Source organism: Grus americana, chromosome 10 (assembly GCF_028858705.1).
Source record: "Grus americana isolate bGruAme1 chromosome 10, bGruAme1.mat, whole genome shotgun sequence".
Taxonomy (NCBI): Eukaryota; Metazoa; Chordata; class Aves; order Gruiformes; family Gruidae; genus Grus; species Grus americana.
In genome coordinates, this window is record NC_072861.1 from 21,069,597 (window position 1) to 21,089,995 (window position 20,399).

The window sequence follows — 20,399 nt, forward strand, 5'->3', positions numbered from 1 at the left end:
ATTTGCAGCGTCGTGCCCTCACTGTGCAAAGGCTGAGCAGCCTCTCACTCTCGTTAGAGATTTCCTTGGTCCTGGCTCATCATTTTTACCCCCTGCTTGCAGAGGTAAGACCTGTATCTTTTTTTCCCTCCCCGTGCACCTAAAATGATCTCGTGTTACTTTCTGTATCGCAGGCTGGGTTGATGGATGCAAGCAATTGCTCCTCTCTTGGGAGCATCTATGCCACGCTCCGCAGTGCCTGCCAAGACCTGCTCTTTCCCCCCTAGGTGCTACACTTAAAAACTTAAAATCTTTTGCGTTTTGTCGGCAAATACCTTTGTAAACCCCTGAACTGTCAGAAAAACCCCAAAACCCAAAACAACGTGTGAAGGTGTGGGGAGAGGTTGTATCGCTTGGTGGTTTCAGAGCTGGAGGGAAGGGGAGAGCCTGCCAAGTTCAGCTGGCCTGGCTTAGCCGCAGGAGCCCGTCATTAATATTTTAGTAACAGAATTATTTTAACTTTATTTTAATGGAGGGTTTAAGCTGTTTGTTCAACTTAAAATGGTTTTAAAGCAGCGTGCTTCCGTGTGCTGCTTTCAGTTAGGGGAAGACAGCGTGACATGTTAATTGGCTTCGTCTAGGAAGGGAGCAAGGGTTTGACTTGATGGGCTTTCTGCTAACGGTCCACCCGAGGGTAGTAACGCCGCTCAGCTAATGCTGCAGCACGGGGTGGAGCTGGGTGAGGTCCCCCCCATGCCACCTCCACCGGCTGCGGTCCCCATCCCGGGGGTGACAGCGGGGTGGTGGCCTGGCCCGGGGGCAGAGGGCAGACGGGGACAAAGCACTTAAAGTGGTTTTCAATCTGGACATGAAGGCGAGCTGGGGTTTTCTTGTTTGTTTTGGTTTGTGGTTGTGTTGTGTGGGTTTTTTCTCAAATGCGGGAACTGTTGTGAAAATGCTGAGAACTTGGCGAGGGTCAGCAGCGGAGGTATTTGAGGCATCCCAGCTGGTATTCCCTTCCGCTCTGCCTCGACCGGGACGGCACGGGCAGCCCGGAGCCTGCCCCACGGACGGGAAACCAGCTGAGCCATGGTCTGGGTTTGCTGCTGCCCTGGTCCCCGCAGGTCTTCCAGCAGCGCTGTGGGCACAAAGGCAAGCTCTACGTTCTCCAACCGTCCCCAGAGCTGGTGTTGAGGACTAGCAACCTTCGGCACTGGGCTGTGGTACCTCATGAGAACAGCTCATCTGGTCATGGAGCTCTGCTAACAGAGAAGACCTCTGCAAACCCGCATCACCATGCCATGGTGGTGGTCTCTCTCCCTTCCTTCCCTTTTTGCACCCTCTGTATTTCCAAGGTTTGCCATGTCCTCAAAAGACCCTCTGACGAGCACCGGCACTTGCCACCCCGTTGGGTCTGTGCTGGGGCTTGACAGATGAGCCTGGAGGAGCCGGTAGCTGGCTAACGCACGCAGGGGGGTGACGGATGGTTCCCAGGTCCCAGAAACCCCTCAGTGCATCAAGCACCCGATGCCCAGGAGATGCTTTCCTTCACCCCCCATCTCCCCTCCTCCTCCCAGGACCCCGTTGTGGCCGGGAGCGGCCATGGAGATCTCCCCGGGGAGCGCGGGGCTGCGTGGGAACTGCGCTCCCACGTACGGCTCTGAAACGGAGCCGCAGCTGAAAAAGCATTCAGCGGGCAGGAGCGAGCCTTGACGTGGATCCCCTGTTACGAGGTATTTCCCTTCAGAAAGGGGGAACAAAAACCCCCAAACCCCAAGAGTAATGGAAAAACACAGGGTTGGGGTTTTTTTATAGCTTTCCTTTTAATTCCAGGATATAATGAATGATTTCCCATCGGAGCAGAGAGGAGGTGGGATGCTGCACACCTTCAGAGTGCGGTCAGAATAAATATAACAAGTACTTGCGTCTCTTTGGTATCTGTCCTCTGCAGAAGCCACGAAGCTCTGCACGTGGTTGGCTCACGAGCCCACGTCTGGTAGGACTTTGCACACAGCCTGTGCAGTGCAGGCAGAGGCAGGCAGCAGCTGCCTGCAGCCCCTTTCTCTCTGGCAGGTTCTAGCGTCACCTCCAAGGGCCAATGTGACACGTCCCAGGACCTGGGCACGGCTCCGCAGAGGAGGAGAGGAGCCCAGGGGAGTGGTGGGTTCGGAGCTGAGGCCACGTGCAAGGAAGAGCATCCCAATGTGGGACGGGGGCCACCTACGTCGCGACATCGTGGTCACGCCTTGGCAGACGCAGGAGGAAGGTCTGCAGGGAGCCGCTGCGCGGGAAACCTGCCCGCTCCTTCTTGAACCTCCAGGTCTCCTCTTCCACGGAATAGAGGAGCGTCAGCATCTTGTTGACGGTGTAGACGGTGTCACCCCTGATGACGGCGGTGAAGAGGGCTCCTTTGCTATTCAGGAACTGCCCGGGCAGGGCCGTCCACTGCCGTGATGTCAGGTTGAAGCAGTCGATGACACAACGCAAGAAGTCATCCGAGGGGCCATTACGCATGACATACAGGTTGTCACGGTGGGCCACCATGCAGTGCCCGTAGCTCTGGTGCCGCTTGAGCTCAGTGACGGGAAGCCACACGTCTTGCCGGGTCTCGTACTCATAGATGACGGTGGTGTCCAGCGGCTTCCACAAGCAAACGAAGATCTGCCCCATGGCTTGGGCGCAGGGTGCCGCTGCGCTTGGCTGTGGCAGGTCGGAGACAAACGTCCAGGTGCTGGAGGCCACGTCATACCTCTCCACAGACTTCAGGGAGATCTTCTCATACTCCCCACCGATGGCGTAGAGGTAGCCTTCGTGGCCCACCAGCCTGACATCGTAGCGCAGCTGATGAGGGCTGGGGAACTCACTCCAGACGTTGGCATCGGCATCATAGCAGAAGCTGTTCTCCACCACCTGCTTGCTGGCCCCGTAAACGCCACCCACAATGTAGATCTTATTATCCATGGTCGTCATGCCAGCGAGGAACGTGCTGGCGCTCAGCGGCAGGCAGGAGAGGGTCCTCCACGTGTTGGTCTCCTCATCCAGGTAGCAAATGGTCCTGGAGAGGTCCTCCAGGAACTCAAAGGTGGGCGTGTGGGCTCCTACCGCCACGAAGGTGCTGGGCAGGAGGGTCTCCACGTAGGCCAGCAGGTCAGCAGAGAGGCAGTCCAGGTACTCCTTCAGCTCGGCATAGCTGTCCCTGATGTAGAGTGCGGCGCAGTGGAAGAGGTCCAGGAGACCGAAGATGGCGGCAGCTTGGTACAGCAAGATGCAGTTGTCGGAGTTGATGGAGTGGATCAAGTACTTGGCCAAGGGCTTCACCTGCAGGAAGGCGGCACACTCGACCGCCTGGAAGGTCTCCTCGCTGCCAAGGATGGGCCTCTCACCCGCCAGCACCCGCAGCATGGCGAGGAACCCGGCCGCGCTCAGCTCCCCCAGCCCGATCTCCTCCTGCGTGCTCTCCTTCATGCCCGAGCGGAAGAGGGCACGGAAGTACTCGCTGCTCTCCACCAGCAAGGTCTTCTCCACCCAGAACGACTGCTCCTCCACCCGGATACGCACCCGCTCCGGCGGCCCTGCCCGGGAGCCTTCCTCCTCCGGGGTCATCCTCACCCGGGGGCTCAGCGGCTCTTGGCAGGGGGGCGGCGCCCGATGCTCCGTGCCGTGCCCCGGGGCAGCCCCCTCCTGCCTCCACCACCCTTTGATGCCTTTGCTGCGCTGCCCGGCCGCCGCCACGCCGCTGCCTTGTAATAAAAATACCTTCTGCTAAAGATAGCCGAGCTCGTGACCGGGGCCCTTCAAAGGCATCCACCGAGCTCAGCTGCCCACCCAAAACACAGGCAGGGCTCCGGTGTCACCGGCCAGCGCAGGTCATGGCAGAGATGCCCAGCTCTGCCGCGGCTCGTCCCACGGAGGATGCCTGGCTGCGCGGGGGGAGATGGGTTTTGCTCTCCCTGTTCTTGGGCATCCTCCTTGCCGTGCCCTCCCTGCCCACGGGGAGGGCAACGTGTTTGCATGGCTGGGAAGAGCGTGTTGCTGCACTATTATTATTTTTCCCCTTAAAAAAGTGGATTTTATGGCCACAGGGAGGTAACCAACATCAGCAAATCACGGTGCCGCCCAGCCCGGCCGTGGAAAAAGGGATTTGCCACCCCCCGAGCGTGGCCACGGGCAGGGAGAGACCTTTACGGGGCTGTTCCCTTTGTGCCCCTCCCCAGGTAGGAGGCATGGAGCAGCCTGGGCAGCATCCATCCCCGGCATGAGGAGCCAGCAACCAGCCTGTGCTGCATCTGGGGATCCCGGGGCAAGAAAAGTGAAGTGCAGCGAACCCCATCTCTCTGGAAAAGTCCCCTCCGGCCACAGGGCTCACCCCGCTCCCCGTAACACCCGGCCGCAGGGCAGAGACAACCCCCACCCCGACTCACGTAGAGGCTGATGGTGAAGAAAAGTGTTATTTGTGGCGTGTCGCTCGTTTCTGTGCTATTCACAGCTTTTTCTGGCTAGAAATCCCGTTTCCTCTCTGCTGTGGGGTGCTGAGGAGGGATGGCAACGGGGCCCCTGAGTTCCCCTCTCACCACCTCCAGCCGATCTTTATTTTTGATGCATGATTTAATCCGAGCAGCCCACTTTGCCAAAGGTATAATTTTTTCCTCCCTACTTAGCCCCTCATCCCAGTAGCCTGGGGCTCACGGGGTGATGCCAAAGTCATTGCCCCAGGATCGTGGCCCCAGCAGGTTCCCCCAAAAGTCTCAATTTAGGGGAGAAGGCGAAAGCTTTGTGCTTGTGTTACTGTCATTGATCCTTATGGGTGCCCACCTTAAAATACCACATTTAGCTCTGATTGCTTTTAAACATCCTTGACCTGTGTCCAAAGGGGGTGTGGGGGTCGGGGGTCCCCGGGGGGGGGGGCTCTGCTTCCTGCAGCGGAGTGACCCCCTCCTCATCATCCTCCCCATCCCCAGGGCTTACAGGGACTTCCACACTCCCAGACTATTTTGGGAGGGTTTAAAAATATCCTCCCTGCATTAACGGGCAATAATCCCAACCGTGCAGCAGCCCCACATGGCCACGGAGCACCCTTCGCCCCCCAGCCCCAGGTACGCCCCCCCCCCCCCGCCCCGAACCCCCTCGGGACCGGCCCGGGGGCCGCATCCTGCGGTCCCGGGCGCTGAGCCCCATCCCAAGTGGCTGCGATCGCCATGACAACGCTGACTTCAGCCTCCGCCACCTCCTCGGGCTCCGAGCCCGCTGGGTGCTGGCTGATGGCTCGGGGCGGGCAGCGGCGGTGAGTACTCCCTGGTCCCCTTTCCCCCCTCAGGATCGCGCCTTTTGGGTGGAAAAAAGGCGTTTGTTTGGGGTTTTTTGTTTGGTTTTGTTGTTGTTGGGTTTTTCTGGGTTTTTTTTTTTTTTTTACCCCTGCAAAGTCTCTGCCAGCAGCAGAAGGTGGCTGCGCTTAAATGAGCTGGGCAAGTGGCGGGCGGGAGGGCGGCTGTGCCGGCAGCATCACTCCCGGGTGCCGCTCCTTGCCCGCGGGAGGTGCGATGAGTGCACCGGCCTCAGCCAACAGAGCGGGACCGGGCTTTTGCTTGCCGGGGGCTCGGCGTGGCGGCTACCGAGCGCAGGCGCGACGGGGTTTCGGTGCCAGAGGTCCCCGCCCGAAGCCCCGGGAGCTCGGGGGGCCGGCGTGTGTCCTGCCGGGGGAACCGGCCCCGGAGCAGCGTGTCCAGCCCGGCGCCGGCGCGGCAGCTTGCCTTACAAGGAGTTTGGCTGCGGCCCGGGCGGCGGGACCCGCGCTCGCCTCCGCCTGCCTCATTCATCGCCAGCCCCGGCGGCGCAGGGGCCGCTGCTCCCCCGGCCTCGGTTCTCCCCCCCGCCCCCCCGCCCCGTCCCGCAACCCCAGGGAGCCCCGCGTCTCCTCCGGCGGCGGGTTTTAAGGTGGGAGGCTGCGTTTCTCTTCTCTTTCTGGGGTACGAAGGGTGGGTGGAGGGCTGAGGGGGTCCCTGTCTTTGCTTGGGTGGGGTGCTGGCCGGCGGGACGCATCTTTGCCGGCGTGGGATGGTGATGCCAGGAGGAGGATGGAGGAGAGCAGATCGCCCTCCCCGGTGCCGCCGAGCCCCCCTTTTCCCCAGGCTGGGGCACCCCATGAGCCGGGTGGCGAGAGGCTCCCCATCCAGGCGGCAAGAGGGTCCCCATCCGGAATGGCAGCGGCTGCCCCACGTCCCCCCGCTCTCTCCTGCAGGACGGAGGATGTCCTCGATGTTCGGCAAACCCCGAGCTGGCGGCGAGCGGCCACCCCAGAGCCCCCTCGCCGAGTGCAACGTGGCCATCCTGGGGTGCCAAGGGGCCGGCAAGTCAGGTGAGATGGGCGCCCCGCCACCACGGGGATGGCCGGGCATCGAGGGGGTGCTGGGGTGCCAGTGCTGTGGGGGGGACACCTGCCTCACCTGCCTCTTTCACCTCCTGCAGCCCTGACCGTGAAGTTTCTAACCAAGAGGTTCATAAGCGAGTATGATCCGAACTTGGGTAAGACACTTTCTTCGCGGGTGTTTCCTCCCCCAGTTACCCCCTGTGAGCTCCCACGGAGCATCCTTCCCATCTCCCATGTTTCCCACGAATATGGCATTTAAGGGGGAAAAAAAATCCCCACCCAAAATTACATGAAAAACAACGGAAGGACTGGATTTGACCCAAATCCGCCTGTAAAAACAGAGGTGAAAGCAGCGCTCTCTCCGCAGGCATATCCCACGGGGGAACGTCGGCTCCTCGCATCGCCCCAGAGAAACTGAAAGTCGAATTATTGGGGGTCCTTGGGGAGCATCTCATGCCTCTTGCTCGCTCGCGGGGGTGTCGGGCAGGGGAAGGGCTGGGTCAGTGAGTGGGGGCTGCAGAGCGGGCGGCCCTGGGGGCTGCGCTTTGCAGTGAGCGTTTCTGGGCAGTTTTTTTTCCACTCATTTGAGTAATTAATAACTATTTTCCTAGGCCTGACTCCAGGGCATGGGGAAGAACCATAAATGATTTATCGGGGACATTAGGGAGATATGGACCTTGTCCAGGAACCGACTCCAACCCCTAATAATTCAGCGACTCTTAGGAAAGAAGGATAAATGCTTTCCTTCTCGGATCTTTTTTGGGAATGTGGTTTCATCTTCCCACGTCAAAACCTTTCCGAAACACATCCGTTAGGACACGGCTGGGAGAAGGCATCTTCCTCCCGGGGGAATGGCTCAGCTTCGCTCCCTGCCTGTCCTCCTTCCAGAAGAAAGGGGTGCTCCTTTTGCCTGATTTATTGGGAAACAGCCCCAGTGTCAAGCCCTGAGCTTGCTTTATCTCACCAGGTCACGGCATCCAGATAAGAGCCGAGCCCCAGGCGCAGCGATGGCCGCGCCGGGCTCCTTCCCCTCACTCCTCCTGCGGGAGCCCACGCTTGCGGCATGCAGGGGGAGATAACTGCTCCCAGATGGGCTTGCCCAGTGGCATCACTGCCAGCCCCCCCCAAAATATCGTTGTCTCAGGAAGGAGTGAGGTGGGAGGTGCTGGTGGAGGGTGCCCTTCATCGAGGGCTGAGCTTTTTCTGTGGTGCTCCAGGCATCCAGGGCTTTGCTTGGCTTTGGAGAAGGTGGGACACCCCAGCTCATCCTCACAATCCCCCTTCTCCTTGCAGAGGATACCTATGCCTCGGAGGAGCTGGTGGACCAGCAGCCTGTGCTGCTGAAGGTGATGGACACCGCCGACCAGGTGAGGCACCGGGGCACCGCTGGTGCCAAATGCCCGGCGTGACCCAGCTGGACCATGGCTGGACCGCTCCTCTCGCCCCCAGGACGGCCCCGGGAACTGCGAGCGCTACCTGCGCTGGGCCAGCGCCTTCCTTGTCGTCTACAGCATCGACGATAGGAAGAGCTTCGAGGGCTGCCAGCGCTACCTGGAGGTCCTCGCCCTGCACGCGAGGGGCTGCCAGCGCCGCTGCCCCGTGCTCCTGCTGGGCAACAAGCTGGACATGGAGCAGTACAGGTATCGGGTGTGGGGCAAGGCTGTCTTTTCCTGGGGGAGGGAGAGCTCATAGATCACCCCCCATCCCTCTGGCTGGGATGCAAAACCCAAATATGATTTTTTTGTGGTTATTTCCACCCCCGTCGGTATTCCCACATCCTCCCACATCTCCAAGGTTCCTGCTCTCCTGCCCGGGGGATGATGTGTTTATTTTGAGCCCATTGGTATTTTCAGTGGGATGTTTTTCAGCTGCGTGGTAAGGCAGCGTCACCATCCCCGGGCAGGGCTTGAGCCCGCTCCAGCTCCTCGCTCCCCTCTGGATGTGCCCTTTCCCTGGAGCCCTTTCTCGCCCCATCCCCGCTGCCAGGACTTGATGTCCCCAGTGTGTTTTTCTGGCCTTTTGTGCCGCTCTGGGGCTGTGCTGAGTGTTGGTCCCACGGGTCCTTGAGTCACGTGCATTGCAGAACCTCCCCGTGCGTTGCCAGACCCCCCCCATGCTCCCAGCACAGACCCTTCCCCCTCCCCACGGTGATGACCTGCCCCATCTCCTCCCCACTTCCCAGCGTGCTGCCATCGCATCCAGCCCTCTGCGTCCCTGGCACGGGAGGCTGCACGATTCCCTGGGGACCCGCACGGCTCCCGCACGGCTCATTGCTCTGGGATTTCAGGAAAGACAAAACCCTTTTGGACTTGTGCCCCCTGCTTGTTCCAGGAGGGGGGACAAGCGGGTGCTGCCCCGGTGCTCACCGAGCAGCAGGCATGGGATGAAGGCTCCGTTGCTCCCCGTCTACACCCCTCGCTCCCCTTTTTGGGTGGTTGCAGCACCCCAAGGGATGTTGCACCCGTCCCCTCTGCTCTCGCCAGGCAGGTGCCCGCAGCCGAAGGGATGTCCCTGGCGAGCAGGTTCAGGTGCCTCTTCTATGAAGTGTCGGCGTGCCAGGACTTCGCGGGGGTGCAGCATGTCTTCCACGAAGCGGTGCGGGAGGTGCGGCGCCAGGCGGAGCAGAGCCTGCCTGTCCAGCCGCTCTTCATCACCGAGGAGCGTCCCTGCCCGCCGGTGGCCACGCCGGTCGCCCTGCCCGCCCGCCACGGCTTGGCCAGCTGCACCTTCAACACCCTCTCCACCGTCAACTACAAGGAGATCCCCTCGGTGGCCCAGGCCAAGCTGGTCACTGTCAAGTCCTCGCGGGCTCAGAGCAAGAGGAAAGCTCCCACGCTCACCTTGCTGAAAGGTTTCAAGATATTTTAGGACGCGTCCCTGCGGGCTGCGGAGGGGGCAGCGAGAGACCCCCGTCCCCCCAGCTCCGCAGGGGCTGAGACCATCTGCGACGGACTCACCGGCACGGCATGGCAGCAGCCGCTGCCTGATGGTGGCCCTGGTCTCCGGCATTTGCACCCTGTCCTGCTGCCAGCACCGGGGGCCAGCCCGGCTTTCCGTGTGGATCTGGGCAGTTCCTGGAGCAGCGGGGACCACCGGGAGGGCGAGGGCCACCCCCAGCTTGGGCGATCGCACAGCGATGGGAGCCCAGGGAGGGGGAATTAATCATTAATCAAGCATGGAGGCACCCGTCTCATTTGTCTCACGGGTCCCCTGACTGAGCAATAAATAGGAGGAATTTTTATTTTTTTTTAATCTGAACAAGAAAGGTGACTTTCTTGGTTTCAGCTGACTAAAGGCCTCAGGTGTCCTAAAACTGATTCCCATGCATCGAAATAATTCATACCAAAACAGCTGGGTTTTTAACTGACTTCTTACACCATAGTGTTCTTTTTCAAAGGCTTTGCAAGGAGAGATGCTTCACTGACAAGGACACACTCTGAAAAGCCTTTGTTTAAATGACTGATGTATTTCCAAAAATGTCTTAAATGATGTCATGACTTCTACACATGCCTGGTGCAGGGCGTGAAGTGAATCCCAAGGCAGACCAGGCTCTACCTGTGCCCAAGCCAGGGCCAAGGGCTGCACATTCCGTTTCATTTGCTGTATCAGGTGAAATGTTCTGCTTCTCCCTGGAGTCGCAGTTACTCTGCAGAGTAAAATATCCACGTGTATATTTGTACATATATACATATATATATATATATGACCTTACTGATAGAGAGATTCAAGATGGGATTTCAATCAGCTGCTTTGGAAAGTATTTTAATAAAGACAATTTCTGAAAAGAACAAAAGCGCCTCCACTTCAGCGTGGCTGTTTTCCTGAGGGACTTGATGGCACGTTCCCTGGCTGGCTGCAGGAAAAGCCTCCCGCCTCCCGCCTCCGGCCTCCGGCCTCCCGCCCCGGCTCGGCTCCCACCCGTTTGTGGGATGGGGCGAAGCTGGGGGAGAGAAGAGAGCAGCGGGTGAAGACCAGCCAGCTGGGAGATGAAATGGGGAAGGCACGAGTTTGCCTCGAGTCCAGAGCCACGGCCATGGGTGCAGCTTCACTGCTTTCTTTTTTCCTCATTTCCCCAGGCTAAACTGCATTTTTAAACATCCATCACTACGAACTGAGACATTCTGATACATTTCTTAGGCCCTAAATGGTTTAACCTCAGCTGCCATTATATGGCATCCTCAGACCTCTCTGCATACAGAGATGTGACCGTCCCGTCCTTCCACTGGACCACCACATCTCCCAATCTCTGATCCTGGGGCACCAGCTCCTGCTTTTGTGGTTCGGCCGGGCTGTATTCCTGCACAGGCATCAGGGCTTGCTTGGCCTCCAGCTCAGCCTGCTGCGTGATTTGCTCCGCTCCTCTGTACATGTGCATCTTCCTTTTCCTGCAGGAAAGGCATGAAAAGGAAACGAGGAGTGAAGCAGCGAGCCCAGCCCACATCTGGGGGCTGGCGGCTACCCCCTGTGATGGTTACATCCATCTTTCCACACCTTGGCCCTGGGAACACGTTAGCTGCTTACGGGCAAACCCCGCCAGCTGCACTCTGTCATGTAAGTGGTCTGAAGTGTCTGAGTACACACAGCCGCGGGGTTTACACTCGGAGAACACACAGCGCACCGCATCGCCCAAAGCGAGGCAGCAACACCCAGCAAGCCATCATTAAAATGACAGCACGGCAGACTGGTAACTTCAGCTCTTTTTCTCTTGTTTTTAAGATGAAAGCTCTGACCCAGATGTAAGTTTTCTCGCTGTAGAAGACAGCAAGTTGCTCCTCAGCTGCAAGGTTGTTGTGCAGCAGTATGGCCCAGGGGAACATTGTGGGAATGCAGACGGGGAAAGGCTGGGGAGTCCTGCTCCAGAGCCCCTCGCATCACACATTTAACGCCGCTTCCCTCCCGACTGGGCTGGGCAGAGCTGTTGCAGACGCTTTACCGGGGAGGATTCAGGGCCCAGAGAAGTGAAGTGGCTCATTCAAAGTGTCACACGAGGAGAACAGTGAGTCAGGCAAGGTTTTACAACGAAGCACGGTTCAAAGGGAGTTTGTCTTTGCTCTTCTCCCCATCACTCAGGGCTTATTCCTGCCCTGCGTCTCAGCATGCTGCTGCGCCCTGCCAAACCCACCTGTCTGCCTGCCCTGGGGGGTCTCGGCATGCCACCACACACCAAAAGACCCTCAAATTTTTCTGACTCACCTGTTTCGCGCAATGTTAATGCCCAGGAGGAAAAGACCCAAAATCATGGCCACAAAGGAAAGTGCAAGGACGGAGTAATTCCACGTTGACGCTGGGGGAAAGCACAGAGAGGCAGCATTAGCGTGCACATAGCAGTGTGGCCCACAGAGCCTGGCCAGGTGCTTTCTGAGGATCCTCAAGCTGAGTGCCATGGCATGGCTGCAGGATGAGGGCAGAGGTGCTGGTGTCCAGCTCAGCACCCAGAGCAGAGCATCCAGGTCACGTTTTTGCAGATAACCTAAAGCAACTCTCCCTCCCTGGGCAGGAGACTTCTTACACAACTTTCTGCCTGTCACAGCCGCCTGCCTTGGGCTCTGTCTCTCTCACACTGACCATATTTGCCTCACAAGGCTTTTCAGCCTTGCCTGAGAGCTGGGAGCGGCTGTGCCCGAGGGTGGGAGCAAGGCTCACAGCTGCAGCAGCCCACCATGAGCACTGCTGGAAGGGCCCCTCTGCTCTGCAGCCTTTCTTGCTGCTGCCGCGCTCAGGCAGGTAGATTTTTGCCTTCGAACACTGGCTGGGGCGTGCAGCACAGATGGCAGTGGATGCTCTGTCCTTGATTTTTGTGGCTTTGAAGTTGATCCTCAGGGTGCTGACCTGCTCATATCGATCTGCTCCCTCCACCCTGCCAAAATCACTGGTCATCCCAGACCTTTGCTCTCTTGGCAGGCTATGCCTGGAGAGAGGCTTAGCCTCCCTCTCTGGGAGGAGACACTACCTCAGCAAAGCCTCATGCCCGTCTCCACCCATGGCCTGCTTCTTCTGGAGGTGAGACTCATGGTTTATGTATCTGGGGTAAATCACCTCCTCGGGTAACTCATCTCCATTAGGCAGGAGGTTTAACAGCCAAGGACTGTGTATCTCTACTCCAGCTCTCAACCCAGGAACGTCAATGGGACTTACGGTCTTCTCTGCGGAAGAACCAAAGCAGCTCCTCCAGCTCTTCTTGAGCTATACCCAGCGCAAGGGTCGCGTTGCCTGCTGTGTGGTCGTACACGCGTGTGCTGGCAAGGGCTGCAGGGAAGTACCTGTCTTGCTTTGTCTCAGCTGCAGAGGAAAAGAGCAGAAAGATGCAATGGTGGCTCACTGCAATACGTCGGGCCAGAAACAGCCTTCCCCTTGGCTCCCAAGGCTGCCCAGCACGTCCCTCCCAGCAGGCAGAACACAGCCATGTGGGCACAGCCTTATCTCATGCACGGAGAAGTGGAGAGCGTTCCTGGCTCCCACTGCAGATCCCACTATGGTGGGGCACCCAGGCTTGGCAAGACCCCAGGACACTGACTGTGCCTTTCCACATTCCCCAGCAGCATGTGCGCGCATACCACTGGTCCCCGGGTGCACGGCACTTACCCGCTTTCTTCTCGCACACGCTCCTCTGTGTAACATCTTGCCATTGGGCCTTGGGGCCTCTTACATTTTTGAGAACAACTCCTTTCCTGTTTGCCACCAGGTAGCCCTGGCTGCTGCCCAGAGGAGAGAGCAGTGAATCTGAGCAGTCCCAGCTCGTGTAGCCCACGCTGCCGCAGAGACTTGTCTGCACACTGTTGGCCCCCACCACGGAGAGACAGCTCTGTGTGCCGTGATTCATCAAAGAATCACCTTGCCAAGACCAGTTCTGGAAACCTGACTCTGGATTACAGTCCTCCAGCAGTAAATTCCCATTCGTCGGGCTGGCTTGTAAACACAGGTTGACTTTAGCATTTTTCATCAGAAAAGCTTCAGTGTCTGCAAAGAAACCAGCATATGAGTGTGGCCATCCCCTAAGCACTGGACATATATGCACATACAGTGTATAGGGCAGATGGGAATGGCACCCAGTTCTGGAACTGGGAAGTCAGCACAGGGTAAAAGGCATTCAAGATGCAAACTGCCTCCAGTCCAGCTTCTCTTTGCCAGAGCTGCTGGGCTCGTAGCTGAGCATTCCCTGACCTGTGCTTCTCGGCAAACATGACTCAAGCATTTCCTTTTGAGTGTATTCTGGGAAGCCTAGCTAGACTGTCCTTGCGACTGATGCTGAGCTCTGGTTGAAGCTGTATCCATAGCTGTTCCCTGGAGAAGAGATGATGGAAAGCTCCTCTCCTCGACTCGCGCTCTGCTGGGCCCCTTGGTGTGCTGGTTGGTGCCAGCCCACAGTGCCGCACAGCCTGGCCCATGCTTAGCCCCTTCCTGCTGCTCCTGGGAGGTGGGAGGCTGCTCTCCTGGGTCCTTCCAAGAGGCAGAGGAGGCTCAGACCCTTTGGTAAGCCTCATTGCTGGCTTCTGCTTTCCTTCCGGGGACAGACACCCTGATGTCCTGCTCCAGCTGGATGAACTAGGAACTGTCTCCAATGCCTCTGTTTCTGGGGAACCACCAGCGGAAGGGTTTGGGGCTCAGGTCTTTCCAATTTGGCTGTTTAAAGTGTCAGCTGAAACATCTCTCTGCACGATGGAGGTGCAGATAGTCCTGACAGACATTGATATTGGGTTTAGAAAAATTATATCTCCGTAAATTAGGTGTCTTCTTTGGTGTCAAAGAGATTGCAACAGTGCTGTAAGCACAGGCTTAAGGTGCAACTTTCCCCACAGTTAAGCAAGGCTGCTGCTGGCATATACTGAGGAGAATGGGCCCACGGAGAGGAAGAAACCATATTTCCAGAAAGTTAATGTCTTTAATGCATGCCTTTGCCATAATACTATCTGTATGTGTTTGCCCTCAACCAGTGAGGCGTTCATAAGGTCATACAACAATGCTGGAAACTCTTGCACATGTACATCCACCTGCCCTGCAGACAATGTCTTCTTGTAACCCCTGCTGAGCCTGGCGTGGGTGAGAGCCTGTGAAGAGGCACAGCCTCAGCACGGGTGACCTACTCCACCCACACCATTATCCCCTAGCCAAGACTCTACCTTGCAGCAGGAAAAATGGGATTATCCAGAAGAACTTCATATTTGTATGTGCAGCTGGGATGGATCACGCCTTCACGCCGTCAGTGTTTCTTCAGTGCGCAAATGCCTGGGAAACAGAGAGAGACGAGAGGTGAGGGATAACCTCGAAGTGTCCTCTGCTATCTCCCACTGTACAGTGCCAGTGGTTTCATCAGTGGGAGCCCTGAAAGTTAACACACGTTATTGCTCAGAGGGACTGGAGACAGCAGGCCAGCATGTTTCTCCTCTGGTGTCTACAGTAGATGAAAGGAGACAAAACCACATAGAAGTCATGACCTTTTAAATGACTCAGTGCTCATGTCGATTCCCCTCCCGGCTCCAGCTCTGTATTCAGAGGGGGAACCTGATGTACCCTTGCAGTTGTGGCATCTGTTTTCTTCTGCAAATGTGAGCCTGAGCTGCCAGCAGTTCCTGGGAGCCACTGAGGTGATAGTAGAGTGTGTCTGGTACAGGGTCTGCTGCCTGGGGTTGGACCCCTTGCCTAAGTGACCTCATGCAGATGCGAGCTCAGCTGCTGAGAACCAGCCCCTCCCCAACTAACCTCACTGCTCCCCTGCCATGATCCTTAGAGAATACAGGCTTTGCGGACAGTCACTACCAGCTGCCAATCCACGGGTGGCGGAATAAGGGTGTGGAGATGAGGAAGTGGAAGGTTCAGCTCCAAGAGGAGGAAAAGCTGGCTTGCCATTGAGGCAAAGGTATCTCCCATCCCTCGGGGAAGCAGAAAGCTCCTCCTTGACCTTTAGTCCCTCATTTGTGAGTGGCATCAATCCAACTTTTATGGCTGCTTGTCCAGCTCAGCTCTTCAGCCTCCTTTGGAGGGACCTGATCTGAGCAGAGGGTTCCTGTCTGTCCACTGTGAGTTAGTTTGAGATGGTTAAGTTGGTTCTCCCCAGCCCACTGCTCAGCCACTGCTCACTGGCCTCATCATAACTGTCACTGACTCACAGCTGAATGACAGCACAACACACATGCATCCCTCAGACACACTGGCCCCACAGGTCATTAATTATTACATGAAGACTTAGACTTTTATAACTGTATGATATGCTCAACTTTTACCTGCTTTTGTAGTGTGGCCTGGCACTGTCTGAAACTGTTCCCTGGAAATCGCTCAAGAGAACGTTCCACTGCACCAGGCGTGTCAACAACGCTGCTGCTGACTCCTCAGGGAAGCATTTGTCCTATCGGTTATAGACCTAATGATTGCCACTATTTTCCCCCCTTCTCAATGTCTTCACAATTCAAAGTTCACATTTTATAGCCAACCAGGCATGCAGGCTGGCTCTCTGCTGCCAGAAAACCACCTGTTAGCAATTCTTTGAGGATGGAACTCTTAAATACGTGGTCCACTTTGACTCTGTATTTCAGAAAAAATGGGTAAAGCTGTTCCCTGCAGTTAGGTATGCCAATTGCCTTACCATCCAGGCAACCTTTAGCTTATTCACGGGAATCACTCCACAAAAAAGGAGGAAATAAAGTCTTGGTGCCAATGAAATCAAGTTACAAGTCTGTTACACCCTAATAAGAAGTGCCACTTGAATGTGTTAAATCTTGCTGTGCAAGGCCTCTGTCTAATCATTTGCTCGAACAGGAATATTTGACATGCATGTTGCTAATTTTCTCCTAAGGTGTTTCATAACTTGTGGGCCACCTCCTGGCATCCGCACTAAAGCTGCCATGCACAGCAGGGCTGCTAGAAAGCTGCTACAAGTACCTTGCTACTTCACAAAGTCTTCAGCATCGCCCGATCTCCCCCACATGTCAGAGGCTGGAACGTCTCAGGTACAATACAGTAGCAAAATGGATATTTATCTTGTGTTAACAGGAAATTTAGGTAAAAGCTTTTAAGGGAAACCCCCACTATTTTAAAGATCTTTTACATCTACATCAAACTGACCAAACTAGTTTGGAAGTTTCATTCATCAAAGCTACAAAACAAAGTGTTCTCAGGCCAGGGTATCTACCCCAGCAGAGAGCCTGAGCAGGATCCAGAACACTGCCTGTACCACGTTTCCCCAGTAAGGAAACAGCAAGTCTCACAACTGGACGTGCTCTGGAGAGTTTGGACCTTCCAGACTGAGAGACTTTTTAAAGTAATCTCCTCCACCTTCCCCCACACAGCTCTGCCCACATCCCACGTGGGTGAACACTGCTCCACCAAACAAGCTGAGAGAGCATGGGTGATCTCTTCCCCAAGTTGTCTTAAGACAACTCTAAGCTGTGGACTTTGGTCTCCCAGCCCTCTGAAGACACCCAAAACCCTTCTGAGGTTGCTTCCCATCTTGGGTACAACACGGAAAGCTCAAATGAGAGAAAGCTCGTGCATTTTATGCTTGTATGGAAGGAAGTAGAAAGATCAAAGAGGCCAGCACCTCTCAAGGAAACATCTTACCTGTGTTATTTTGAGTTTATATTTACACCTGAACAATTTTGTAATTTCTTTCTTTTTGCAAATGGGATTTTCACAATAAAAGCTGCAAAACTTATATGCTGTGCGTACTTCAGGAACAAAGAGTCACTCGTCAATGCTGTCCCAAATCCTTTGTTCAAAATGAGGATCTGTGGACTTTGGTGGCATCCTATGAAATCTCAAGAAAGTACAGAAAAATGGCAAGTGACTGCTTTTTGCTCTACATATTGATCCCAGCACTTAAATGGTAAAATCCTTCCTTATGATGGAAGCCTTTGGAGATATGAGACCCACCACATGCACAAGGCAGAGCTGAGGGATTGGTGCTCTAAAACTTGGCATAACCTGGAGAGGGGCCTGTCCCATGCAGGAACACACATGTCCCCAGCTGCATGTGGACTCTTTCTGGCCAGGGCACAGCGCATGGTGCTGTGAAACCACCGTGTGCTCTGTCTCTTATCAGGTCTAACACTTGAGGTTGCCTACCAAGCCAGATGTTGCCCTCACTCTGCAAATGAGAAGTCCTGAGATACTTACTATATTGATATAAGTAAAGATGGGGGGAAAAAAGACGCTCTACTCACTACACAATATTGGGCAATGCACTTAAAACGTCCCAGTCCTTGTAACGTAGTCTCCTCTTGTCATTCAGACGCTTTCTCTGGTAGTTATCTTATCTTAACTGATTGTGTTAAAATTAATCAGTTATTCCAAATAATATTATAAAAGTGGGATGCCCTGGCTTTGGGATTCATATAGGATATACAGTGGCACACCATGGAGATACAAATGGATGGATTGGTTTATAAAAGTACATTAAGGACCGAGTTCAATTAAAGAACACAAGAAAGATGTTTAATATTTAAAATACTAAAGCAAGAAGGCAGTCTGTACTATTTTTTAACCTTTGTAAAGTCAAAAGTTAAAGAACAAATTTGAGTTATATTAAATATTTTCCTTTGACTGCTTTCCAGGCTGTTTATATGCAGGAATTACCCCAGCCTGCTTCTCACTTGCCATTCAGTCTCTCCTTAAACAAGTCATACAGCCTTTGCTTAAAATTTCCAAGGATCCGAGCTTTCTAACTGAAATAAATAAATAAGCCTTTCTTTACAGATAGCTATAAATTAACCCACCAGCTAGTGCACCAGGAATGTCCGTTAATCTCCGCTAACTCACCAGAAACATGCAGTTCCCAGCAGAGAGGAAGCTACATTTCTTCTTTAAGCTCTGCTGTCTGAAGATGTCTCCTCTGAGCACCCGTCAGCACCTTACTACGGTGTCAAGGCTGCCTTTTCTCCTACTCTCGGTATGCTACGAGCTGTGATTCATTCTGCTCCTGAGTCATGTGTGAAGGCCAGTCCAACAGGTGAGGTTCACTCCAGCCCCTGAAAAAAACACACCTCTTTAGTGGGTCCATTTACAGCATGAGGTGAATGACCTTTTCCCAAAGAATGAACCATAGGAACTTCCAGCTGATTTGCTCAAGCTATTGGCCTAATCAGTATTAAAAGAGCACACCAAGTAGAATGACACTCAGTAATGAGTTACTCTGGAGTTAAAATAAATGATAATGTTCACTCTGCCTGGCTCGGTCCTCATTGCATAAAGGAAGTATGTCCTGATAAAGCAGATATTACTCTTTTTTTTTTTTTTTTTTTTAAGTGAATGGTCATTCTAAGGCTCTCAGACCATCTTACAACAGCAACTGACTTTGCAGGCAAAGCACAAAACACCCATCAGAGATTTTGCCATCCCTGTTTCACAGGACTGGCAACAGTTGGCTAAGTCAATAGACTGCTAAGAGGCTTTGCAGCACCTTTTTGTGCCTGATGTGCTGTCTCTTTGTGTCAGCCACCCTGGGAAAGAAGGATTCTTCCTCCCTGAACTACCTGATCCATGGATGGAGCTGCGTACCTCCAAGCAAGCTAGACATCTCTCAGTAATGGGCTTGGAGCACCCAGCTAGCACTGGTTAGCTTAAGTTTAATGGGAGATGGGCACAGTGTCCATATGTTTGTCCTGTTCTCGGTGTTTTCCAGCTTGAAATAAGTGTCTTTGGCATTGAAGCTGTGTTCCAGTGTGATTAATCCTTTGAATCCCACCTCACATCCAATTCAGAGCTTCCTCTGGCTGCCCCTGTGAAATTTCACCCAGCAGACATGCATACTCTGCAAACAGAGATGTCTTACTGTTCAACGTCAGCCTGGCAGCGATCGGATGGGAGCTCACACTCAGAAGTGCATCCTCTGGGAAACAAGAGCTCCTCTCTGCTGGAGGAGGCAGGTCAAGCCAGGACACGACACCATGCTGTAAATTGTGCTGCCTTTCCTCCGCATTTCAAGTTGGATCACTTGAAAAGTGCCATCACACTAGGGAACGCTTTTCTAGTGTCCTTGTGACCTTTCCAATGCCAGGGAAGAGGTACATTGACAGGCAAGTGGTCTCACAAGCTACACAACCAAATCCTCTGGCTCACTGCCTTTGAGAAAGGTGCAAAGAAAATGCCTTTTCCACATAGCGCAATCTCCGAGTAGAGGAATGGAGATGCTAACCATGGTGAAGAGGTGGCTGTAACAGAAGGAGGCTGACTGCAAAGCCCCAGAAGGTCCCTTTTCATCCCAAGTTCCTACATGGCTTGATTTATGTATCTATATTTTAATTAAATAAAAAACAATTTCCCCAACTGCTGTGTGGAAGCTGGACATTACTGTATAACCCATGTTTCCCTCCACTGAAGCCTCTGAAACCAGGTGGAGTAACCTGATCAGAGGAGACAGAGTGCCTGCAGCCCCTGAGAAGTCACGGGCAGCTCTGTGGCTCCTCAGTGGTCATTTGGGTCCAGTCCTGCCTTTGGGTTGTTTGCAGAAGAGGTGTCCAACAGCTCCTGTCACACCAGAGACCCCCAAAGCCCTACCGCAGCCTTTGCAAGTCCAATGTCCCACAGCCAGCGGTGAAGTGATGGGCTCCCTCTGCTCGCCTCCCTGGGGCGGAGTGGCGTGGGTCAGGGACAAGCCCTAGTGCACCAGCACAGCAGTTCCCATTCCACCCCCCATGTCTCCCAAAAATAGCATCAGGATGCAGGTAGGTGGCCGAGATGCCTTTAAAACTCAGCGTACGTGGAAATAAAACCAGTTTCCCACTGCTTACAGTTGGCCCTTGTGCCCAGTAATCCTCTCCTTCTCCAGAAGACCACAAACGTGCTCAGGAGCAATCTCTTCAGCAACGGCTGTGTTTTAGTTCGAATTTCCCCTGACAACACTGGCAGTCTTTAACGGGAGATATCTTTTTACTTCTTGGAGACACTTTCAGTGTCTTTGGCTAGGAAGCAAAGTGGAGATAGGACATTGATTTGTGTTCTGCTTCCTCCTCAGATTTGTCTTCACTACTCTTAGGAAGAACTTGTCTGACCTTGGCATTTTAATTTTGCTTATCTTTTTTGATCCCTCCTGTGTCTTTGACCCGAAATGCCTGGTTACAGAATAACT

General features: G+C 54.6%; 3 protein-coding genes across 9 annotated transcripts; 1 reads left to right on the forward strand and 2 right to left on the reverse strand.

The window, feature by feature from the left end:
• Positions 1-1,699: 1,699 nt before the first annotated feature.
• On the forward strand, positions 1,700-10,136 carry RASL12 (RAS like family 12). 7 transcript variants are annotated; one of them, XM_054836216.1, is made up of 6 exons: positions 1,700-1,712; positions 6,215-6,331; positions 6,442-6,498; positions 7,637-7,710; positions 7,793-7,983; positions 8,827-10,002. In XM_054836216.1, the coding sequence occupies exons 2-6, from the start codon at positions 6,223-6,225 to the stop codon at positions 9,209-9,211; spliced, it is 816 nt and encodes a 271-aa protein (XP_054692191.1). In that variant the 5' UTR covers positions 1,700-1,712; positions 6,215-6,222; the 3' UTR covers positions 9,212-10,002. The 7 variants fall into 7 exon arrangements, with proteins under 7 accessions (XP_054692191.1, XP_054692189.1, XP_054692186.1 ...); XM_054836214.1 differs by lacking the exon at positions 1,700-1,712 and adding an exon at positions 4,306-4,413; XM_054836211.1 differs by lacking the exon at positions 1,700-1,712 and adding an exon at positions 4,594-4,612.
• Positions 1,783-3,984, reverse strand: KBTBD13 (kelch repeat and BTB domain containing 13). The gene has a single exon (XM_054836202.1). It carries the CDS (start codon positions 3,580-3,582, stop codon positions 2,200-2,202), a length of 1,383 nt encoding a protein of 460 aa, XP_054692177.1. The 5' UTR covers positions 3,583-3,984; the 3' UTR covers positions 1,783-2,199.
• On the reverse strand, positions 10,090-18,305 carry SLC51B (solute carrier family 51 subunit beta). The gene is made up of 6 exons (XM_054836218.1): positions 18,092-18,305; positions 14,461-14,566; positions 12,926-13,300; positions 12,479-12,622; positions 11,537-11,627; positions 10,090-10,728 (listed from the first exon to the last, which is right to left on the reverse strand). Exons 2-6 carry the CDS (start codon positions 14,498-14,500, stop codon positions 10,509-10,511), a joined length of 870 nt encoding a protein of 289 aa, XP_054692193.1. The 5' UTR covers positions 14,501-14,566; positions 18,092-18,305; the 3' UTR covers positions 10,090-10,508.
• Between the last annotated feature and the right edge of the window lie 2,094 nt (positions 18,306-20,399).

Bases quoted from the DNA above. Each gene is read 5' to 3' on its own strand.
- KBTBD13 (XM_054836202.1), bottom strand. From the start codon at position 3,582: ATGACCCCGGAGGAGGAAGGCTCCCGGGCAGGGCCGCCGGAGCGGGTG.
- RASL12 (XM_054836210.1), top strand. From the start codon at position 6,031: ATGGTGATGCCAGGAGGAGGATGGAGGAGAGCAGATCGCCCTCCCCGG. The intron at 6,332-6,441 runs GTGAGATGGGCG...CACCTCCTGCAG, and splicing joins CCAAGGGGCCGGCAAGTCAG to CCCTGACCGTGAAGTTTCTA. The intron at 6,499-7,636 runs GTAAGACACTTT...TTCTCCTTGCAG, and splicing joins CGAGTATGATCCGAACTTGG to AGGATACCTATGCCTCGGAG.
- SLC51B (XM_054836218.1), bottom strand. From the start codon at position 14,500: ATGAAGTTCTTCTGGATAATCCCATTTTTCCTGCTGCAAG. The intron at 13,301-14,460 runs GTAGAGTCTTGG...GTTTCTTTGCAG, and splicing joins CCCATTTTTCCTGCTGCAAG to ACACTGAAGCTTTTCTGATG. The intron at 12,623-12,925 runs GTAAGTGCCGTG...TTTCCTCTGCAG, and splicing joins CGTGTGCGAGAAGAAAGCGG to CTGAGACAAAGCAAGACAGG.